This window comes from Mytilus edulis, unplaced genomic scaffold (genome assembly GCF_963676685.1).
Source record: "Mytilus edulis unplaced genomic scaffold, xbMytEdul2.2 SCAFFOLD_2377, whole genome shotgun sequence".
Classification (NCBI taxonomy): domain Eukaryota; kingdom Metazoa; phylum Mollusca; class Bivalvia; order Mytilida; family Mytilidae; genus Mytilus; species Mytilus edulis.
This window is the reverse complement of record NW_027268616.1, coordinates 4,187-14,144: the sequence shown is the minus strand read 5'-3', so window position 1 is coordinate 14,144 and position 9,958 is coordinate 4,187. Positions and strand designations below refer to the sequence as shown.

The window sequence follows — 9,958 nt, the reverse complement described above, 5'->3', positions numbered from 1 at the left end:
GTAACAATCACTTTTTAGTTGTGAAGTCAAGTGTTTTGAAATATGATGTCAAAATTTACGGGAGCCTGTGTGATTTTATGTAATGGCGGACAAATTTGCACACAAGTGTAAATAGGGTCTATACTGTAGCCCTTTCCACAAAAAATCTTAAGTGTAAAATTTTTGGTAAGTCTAAAATTTTCCTTAACAATTCAACTTAATATTTTTATCATAAGATTAATTCTACTGGTCTTAAAGACAATCACCTAACCAATCTTATATATAAGGGAAGTTTTGTGATAACTACAGTTTGATAGATTTTCAGTCAAACACCTTGTAAAAAACTGTGAGACCTTAACAATTGGCCTTACAATTATAATCTTGGAATACGAATATGACTAGTACGTATACACACATAATACAGTTTATTTGCATTATTCTTAGAGTACCATTTTTTTTTATTGATAACAAGGGTATACATGACCATCAATATACATTTTCAATAAATTATAAAATTTACTTAGCTTGTATGTTAACTTAGTCAATACCCCAAAATGAAGTACTAGTGTCTCCATGAAGTATGAATCCACAGTGTATGCAGTAAGCTGGTTCATATTAACAATTTTCTTGAGTGAATGTAAAAGAGTATCTTATTCTCCCTTTTTTGTTATCCACCTTTGCAAAATAAGGTTGGTGGAAATTTTTAGGACATGTAACTTTTGAACTTGTTGTTTTACTTTATTGATATATTTGTATCCCCAAGGAGGAGTCAGCTGTTGGTTATTGAGGTCAGTAATACTGTCCAGTATTTTTGGTGATTTGAGGGAATACAGGAATAGTCAGTAAAATTGATGAAAATTCAGATGATGTCGAGCAGGGGACTAGCCTGAACTCAACAAATTCTTTTCTCAGGAATTGAGTTTTGACATGAATTTTCTCTGGAATTAGGATAAGACCCCCTATCCCTTCCATCATACTGTTTTTGTCTTCAATTTCAATAATAACTTAAAACTGTTTACCTTCTTGTGACATCCACATCATGTTGTGCATTGTCAGACAGAGAATCAAAACAACAAATAACAACCTGAAAATATACAAAAAAATTACTGACAAATTAACCAAAAAAATTGAGGGAAAATAGACATTAAAGTACACATACATCTATTTATAGATCAAAAGAAAGCACATAAGTTTAAGAAAATTTTCATTCTTTTATACATGATATATTGTATCATAAAAAAGAAGATGAGGGATATATATGTATGATTGCCAATAAGACAACCTCCCACAATAAAACAAACCACATAGAAATTAACAAATATAGGTCACAGCAAGGCCCTTCCACAATCAGCAATGCTCATACCGCATAGTCAGCTATAAACGGCCCAAAAATGACAAATGTAAAACATTAAAAAAGAGAACAGAAATGGCCTAGTTTTAAAATGTACAAAAAATAAATGGGACACAGATGATGCCCCGCTTTAATATCATATAAAGTTAGGCTATATAAAAATATATGTGTGGTTCCAGTTACATACATTTACAAAAATATGGTCAGCATTTTTCTAATTTTTATTTGGATTGTCAAAAAAATCGTGTTTATCCCGAAATTGATTCCGATATTATACACGCCCTTACTAGAAGTTCGCCATGTTTACACGTGTTTGGTTGATATAATCATGATAATAAACATTCATGTTATGTTTTTAGGTAATTAGTTGTTTTCTGTCATGGATAGTTGATTTAAGCCATAACAGATATTTCTGATGGAGATTAAGATGCCAGAAATCCTCAAAAGGAGTAGGTTCAGTAAGACCCCATTTTGGCCCCAAAATATAGCAGTTTTACAAAATTGTTAAAATGTAAACCTTTAGTTATTTATTGGGACAGTAGAATGCTTCTGCTACATAAATATGGGCTGTTTTTGACAATACAATGCACATATATCCGGTACTAGCACCATTAAGTCATGCTAAATTACTGAAATCCTCATAATTCTAGCATTTTAGTTAATTTTAGACGGGTTTTCGTGTAAAACGAAAGTGGCCGCATTCGTGTTCATCCTTAATATTGAAATGTAAGTTGTATTTTATGATAATACATAACATATATAAAGGTTGAGGATGAACATGGATGCGGCCACTTTCATTTTTACAAAAAACATCTGAAAAGTGACATTTTTCGGCATATTAGGTAGATTTTTCATATTTGAGCTTGAATCGGATCGTTTTTAATGACTAAATCTGTTAAAATCTTTCACATAAACTAATTAATTCACATAAAATAGACACTTAAGTGTTTAAAAAGTGGTCAAAATCTTTCGTCAGATGAACCTGAAATTTGAGGCCAAAATCGGTCCTTACCGGACCTACTCTTTGCTCGTTTTAAAAATCATTTTTCAGAAATGGAAAAAAAGTTCTAAGGTCGGTGGTTTAAACTAGGGTCTGTCGGGTAACTGGAACTACACATATATTTTTATTTGGCCTAATAAAGGGCCATAACAGTAACTGAAGGACAGAAAATGTGACACTACCCAATTTGTACTTGATCTGATTTTTGTGGTGATAAGCATTGTGTATAAGTTTCATAACAATTGGTTGAGACAAACTTCAGTAAGAAAATGGAAACATAAAATTCTGCAATTTTCCATTGAAAAGGGGCATAACTCTACAACGGTTAAAATTACCCAATCAAAATTCAAAATTAATCTGTATTTTGTGGTAATACGTACTGTGCATAAGTTTCATAGCATTTGGTTGAGGCAAACTAAAGTTGCATTAACAGAAACGAAAAATTCAGCAATTTTTTCCATTTGTAAAGGAACATAACGCTAGAACAGAAAAGTGACCCCACAAAAATTCCAACTTGATCTGTGTTTTGTATTAAGGAGTGTTGGGGTGTAAGTTTCATAAAATTTGGTTGAGACAAACTTAAGTTAGAGAAAGGAAACCAAATTTGGGATGTACTGGATGTATTTACGTACGTACAGACGGATAATGGTAACACTTCATGCCCCCTCTGTAACCACAGGGGCATAAAAATTAACAAAAAAAAACAAATATGTAACACAGCAGCAAATGACAACCACTCAACTACAGGCTCCCCAATTTGGGTGTTTAATCTTTTATTGTGTCGAAAGAACTCTGATGATCACCCTATAATATCACGAATATTGTTTTCATAGAATATGTAGAGAGTTAATTTCAACATGTTTAAAGTGAATCAGCTTATTCATGTTATTCTGCAGCAATGGACTGCAACACCTTTTGTATATTGTCACGATCAAACAGTGCTCATGCCAGCCAATTCTTTTATAACATCTGGTATTTTTTTATATCATTTAAATCAATGACATACTTTCTTCCAGTTTAATGGGTTTTCAGAAAACTATGAATGCCACACTTATGTAACAAACTTAGTTTTTAACTATTCTTAAGCTGAGGTCAGGTGTCAATTATCTTTTATCAGGTGATATTTAACACATTTAGGTGTGGTTACTTAGACAATTGTTTCTTACACATATCTTAGACACGCTGTCTCATGAGATCAGGACAGAGGATATATTTATTATACTTGAAAGATTTTAAAAGATGAATACAACATATAGATATATTGCAATTTTTTGGAACATTTTGAATAACTTAAAAACAGTCAAAAGTTTCACCTATGTTATTTTACAAACTTTAACAATTTTGTTATACAGTTGACAAATGCTTTAGTTTACTTCCCTCATTCCATTGCAATGAATTTACAAAAATTGTATACCTTAATATGCTATTCTCTTACTTATTCAAAACACACTTACATCATTTGACCTTTGGTGCCTTCCAGATAAATGTCCCATGATGCTGAAGCTGTCAGTGGCATAACACAGGGAAGAAAAACCTATTGTTAGGATCTGCAAATAAGAAATAGAAAACATTGGACTTCTGGTAAATAGATACAAAATTGAAAATTCTTAATAATAAACAAAGTGATAATTCTCATGCTTGTTGAATATAAATGTGTTAACTTATTTTGATATTCATGATATGAATTACATTAAAATAAGATCTACAAAAAGGTGTTTCTATATATAGCTACCAAAAAATGAATAGCTTTGCTCTGAAACTGAATTGGCATTCCAAAAAATCCACCCACCCTAAAAATAAAAAAATAAAAAAAAGGCATATGTATGCTCACCTGGTGAAAAATTTTCCATTACAATTATTATTCTCGTCCTGAACATGCATGAAATATTTGCCACTTGATGTTAAGCAAACATCAATCAATCAGACGAGTGTAACTTTTATTCATTTTACAATGTATTCTGACTTGAATTTATGTACAATGAGAATGTATTTAGATACAAGTAAATCAACAGGCATCTTTAACCCTGCCTCATTCTGTATGTATGTGCCTGTCATAAATCAGGAGCCTGTAATTCAGTGGTTGATTGTTTCTTTATGTGTTACATACATTTTTATTTGTTTTTTGTCCATTTTCTGTACATAAATTAGGCAGTAAGATTTCTCTTTGAATTGTTTTACTTTGTCATTTCAGGGCCTTTTAAAGCTGACTATGCGGTATGGGCTTTGCTCATTGTTGAAGGCCATAAGGTGACCTATAATTGTCAGTTTCTGTGTTGTTTGGGGTCTTCTGGAGAGTTGTTTCACTGGCAATCATATCACATCTTCTATTTCATAATTATCTATATTTACCTTCCACACATTAGAATCATCTTCTTCCATCTTTTCAATCACTCTCTGACCACAATGCATCACAAAGTTCAGGGCCAAAACAATCTCAGCTATCATAAGTGCTGGCTCTGTTACCCATAGTATTTTATCATAGAGCCATACTAATGGGTAGGGTACCAGATTTATTGGTAGATATATCAATGTCAATACCAACAGGCTTAGATTCAAGTACGGTAATATATAACGCTGAAAAATAATATGAATACTTAAGTGAGGATGTGGCATGATATGGAATGTTTTGAAAAATTTTGGACAATAAATATGTAAATTTGGTAAGACAAACTATGACATTAAACAATTTGAGTAAGTTCATAAGTACATGTACAAATGTAGAAAATTGAAATCATTGAATAATTTTTATTTTTTATTTTTGGGTCATGAGGGATTAACTTACATTTTGTTAACATGGTACATTTGTTAATAGCCTATTTAAGTAATATCTAACAATCATGACTATAGTGAACTAATTAAAATAATATTTGCATTCAAATATATATTTTTTTTATTTACTTTCTGACATAAAACATATGTTGTCCTAGTGAAATATTGCCCCCTCAACCCCAACACAGACATTTTCTGACTTTGCATCATGAAATTGTGTCAATAACTAAAATAATGAATTCCTTATTTATATACAGACGATATTTCATAGATTAAAAAGTATGAACTATTTTCCCTCCCCCTCCCCCTCAATTGCTCAGCCTTTTTTTTTTTCGGTACATTGATTCATCAGACTAGACATACTTTGTTTGCCATTTCCGTGTTGTATTTTGTTTTTTACTTATAAAGATAGTTTTTGCTTGTATTTACTGTAATATATTATTGGTTATTTCTATTCGCTATGGTGGAGTTAACCAGTGCGTCGGATAAAACATCATTCAGTCATTTTGAAATTCAAATTACAGTAACACTTGCTTATGTGAGCGTGACAAGCAAACCTTAAAAGCTCGTGCAATATAAAGTTCTACTCAGGACAATATTCCTTTTTTTTTTACTTGAAGTTTTTATGTCATTTTAATTTGTGTGTTATCATTTTTTGTATGTCAAAACTATAAGCCGTTTACATGAAGGGACCCCATTAGAAATGAGCTCAAGAGCTTTCATCATGTTCATGGGTTATCCCTGATAAAATATCAGCAAATTTTTCCATGCACTTAAGGGTACTTCACTTATAAAATGTCATTATATTTTACAAAGTACATGTATGTGTAAGAATTGTCTTTATGTATCGTAAATATTGTGTATTGTAATAATTCATATGCTTGATATTTTATTGAATGAAATATTACTATATTATTATTGACATGATTGACCTTACCCTTGCCTAAAATTGCTTATATCCACTTCATTTGAACTTTCGCATTGGCAATCATACAACATTTTCCTTATTTACTGTATATTATAACAGAGCATTCCATATAATATGAAATTAAAATATTTGGTACTGTATCCTTTAACATGTTTAAATGCATTGTAAAATTCAACCTTAGTCATTTTTTGTCAGCTGGCAAAATTTTCTCAGAGTAACAATCTGCTCTAGCTACCTCGGTGCTATGTATTATTTATTTAATATTTAAAATAATTATGACGTCTTGGAGGGCTATTCAAATATTTGCTTTGACGCCTGTCTGCGTCAATGCAAGGTGTCAAAGAAAAAATTGTAATAGCCTTTCAAGACGTCTTAATTATTTGGACTAAAGAACTATGAGCATGATGAGAACAGTCAGTGGATATAACAGGAGAATATTTAGAGAGGTTTAGGGTGATTTCAAGATAGACTTAGCCTTGAAGAATCCTGATCCTGCCACTACACAAATTAACCCAAGTGTGACATTACTCAAAGAAACAATAGTACTTTTATTTCTGGCTTATATTAATGACCTGTCACAATCAACAACTTCTGAGGCAAGGTATTTGCAGACGATAGCCACGATAGCCTAGTTTATAGAAAAATAAAGAACGTAAGGAAAGCAAGACACTACAAGACGACCTTAACAAACTCCAAGAGTGGAATCACAATGGCAGATGAATTTTCATCCAGAGAAGTGCATCGTGATACTGATAACCAACAAAAGAAACCCACTGATGAGGAACAACCAACTACATGGTCACACCCTAGAAGCAGTTGAGCATGGGAAATACCTGGGAGTCACCATAAATCATAACCTACAGTGGAAGACAAATATCAACCAGAGAGTAGGTAAAGCATCAAGGACACTAGGCTTCCTTAGAAGGAACCTGGGACAGTGTAAACCAGAAGTCAAAGCTAATGCCTACATCACCATGGTCAGACCAACCCTTGAATACGCTTCCTCTGTATGGGACCATTACCAACACAGCCTTCAAAAATATCTAGAACAAGTACAGAGAAGGTCAGCTAGGTTCGTGTTCAATGAATACCAAGATGTATCCCCAGGTTGTGTCAGCTCTTTAATGGAGAGACTAAGATTGCCGCTGCAAAGACCACCTCACCATGGCCAACAAGATCAACAATAGATTGGTAGATATTGACCTTTCAAACTATTACAAAACTGGAGATTCATGGACCACAGGAGGCTGCGGCATACACCAACAGCGTACTCTGCAAGATCAATACAGGTACATTTGTACTCCTTCTTCCCAAGATCAACCAGGGAATGGAACACTCTACTGGAAAAAGCCACAACAGCAGCTACGCTAGAAGAGTTCACGGCCAGCCTTACCATCCTGCAAGAGGCCTTGACAGGAGCTTCTCACACTCAGAACTCCTTAGATCCTAGATGTATAAATAATAATTACTGTCAGACTGTTAATAGTTATAGGTATCAGGACTGTTCGCCCTAATAACATGTTCGCTCTAGGTCCGTTCGCTCTGAGTTCGTTCGCCCATAGAGTCCGGTTCGCCTACTAAAAATGTACTATAAAAATATCAATATTAAGGGCATTGAAGTTGAATAAATTTATTCAGATATTTCTATGGTATATATATATATCATGTATATTCTTGAAATTTATGAAAAAACATTGAAATATTTAAAAGTTTATGGCTTGTTTAGGATCATTAATTGTTCAATGACAAAATAATTCGGATCACTGGTTATTGTGATACTTGTCTTTTGATGGATTAATAATAAAAACAAACGTTTTGTTTAGATAAAATATTCAGCTTGAAATCAATAAAAAAAATGATGTACAAACTATAAATTATAATTCCAGTATTCTACTCTGCAAATCAAAGGGAAAATGATAAATTGATTGCGGCAATATAAATATTCTGTCAATTTTCAACAAACTTTAACATATTTTGTTCAAATACTTAAAACAATGCGACTAGACAACAATTTGAAAAAAATAAATATCAGGGCGAATGGACCCTGGGCGAACAGGTATTAGGACGAACAGGTACTAGGGCGAACATGAATCAGGGCAAACGGACCCAGATTCATAGTTATACTGCTGGTTTTAATAATGAGGAGGAAGGCCTCATGATTTCACGAGCAAGAGTCATTTATATCCACTCAAGAAGAGTCTGACTCTGTACGAAAAGAAAAAGAAGAAACAAGCTAACACAAAGAGGCTAAATGTGTCAACATAGATATATTGTCCGTAGGATCAAGATTCAAGACTCCTTTTGTATGTCTTGACCTGGAAGTTATTTTGCAATATTTGACAATGACTATTTAACTTATCAATGAAATTTTTCCTCCAACTTGAGTCATAAACTGAAGTATTTATTCAGTGATAACATTATGTGAAGGTTCTTACCAAAAAGTTTGGACCATACTGAGTTATCAATGCATACGCATAAAACAGGATTGACACGCGTAAAATAAGGTCAATTCCACAAAAATGAGCCGTAAACGGGTACCGTGACAACACATATATATGGGAGAACATCCACTAAACATCCTAACAAAGGAAAACACATATTGTTGTCACTCAAATATTCAGCGCTCTTACAACAATACACTTCCGGGAAAATTGAAATTGTAGTTTTAGAAACGACTTCGGATTACAAATAAGAAATTTCTGTAGTCAGCACTTCTGTGTTCGGTGTTGACTTGAGATGTCATTGATATGTTTATAATTATAAATTAACTGTTAACAAAACTTTGAATTTTGGAAAAAAAACAAGGGCTTTTATACCTCAGGAATAGATTACCTTAGGGAGCTACCATTTGATTTTTATGGGGGGAAAAGGGGGGGGGGGGGGGGGGTCTAGGATGAAATTTGAAAAAAAAATAGGCAGGACAGGAGTTTTGAGTAAAAAAAAAAAGGCACGATGTGACACTTGCAAAAAAAAAAAAAAAGTCAGGACGACAATTTAGGAAAAAAAAAGTCAGGATAACAGGATAAACTAAAAAAAAAAAAAAGGCAAGACCGATTAGAGTGAAAAATAAAAAGGCAGGACAGAGATTACAGCTTAAAAAAAAATGCAGGACAAAATTTTCCTAGCGCCCCCCCACCCCCCCCCCCCCCCCCCCCCCCCCCCCCCCCATAAAAATCAAATGGTAGCTCCCTTAGCTGTATTTGGCAAAACTTTTAGAAATTTTTGGTCCTTAAGGATGTACTTATGTGAGGTTAGGTAAAAAATTAGAAATTAAGAAGTTAAAATTGATACTATATAAGTTGGTTAGAGCATCTATTAAGGATAAAGATAAGCTAAAAATATTGATAGGTCATGGACCTCCTTTTCGAGATATTTGAAATTTAAAATATGGCGGGGATAAGGCTGACTCGGACTTTTACCATATATATATTTGCATTGGTATTATTTGGGAGTCAAACAAAGAAGGAAAATCAAGAATCTTCTCAAATTTTGGTAAATGACCTTTCATGAGCTATTTTTAAAAGTCTTATATGAAAAAATAAATGGGTGTTATGGGGCAAAATATTTTACATTGTATTGTATGGAAAAACACCAAGGATTCCGAACATTTGACACAAATTCCAAAACCTCACCTAAGTACATCCTTAATTGCTCTCCAACTTCGTACTTTATTTGGCCTTTAATAACATTTTTGATTCGAGCGTCACTGATGAGTCTTTTGTAGACGAAACGCGCGTCTGGCGTGAATATAAATTTTATTCCTGCTATCTATGATGAGTTTATTCTGAAGCAAGACAGTTTCTTCTACATGTGTTCTACTTTTTCATACATGTATGTTTTAAATTAGTCAGTGACCACCGTCATCATGTTGACTATCAGGGGCGGATCCAGGAATTTGGAAAGGGGGGGGGCGAAGTTTTCTATGTTTCCG

General features: G+C 33.3%; 1 protein-coding gene across 1 annotated transcript; it reads right to left on the bottom strand.

Moving 5' to 3' along the window:
- Nucleotides 1-998: 998 nt before the first annotated feature.
- Nucleotides 999-8,666, bottom strand: LOC139507981 (uncharacterized; the record flags this gene model as incomplete). The annotated part of the gene is given in 4 exon segments (XM_071295889.1): nucleotides 999-1,063; nucleotides 3,785-3,877; nucleotides 4,680-4,904; nucleotides 8,463-8,666. Coding segments are annotated over 4 exon segments (515 nt in total), but the record flags the coding sequence as incomplete, so codon positions are not given.
- Nucleotides 8,667-9,958: the final 1,292 nt, after the last annotated feature.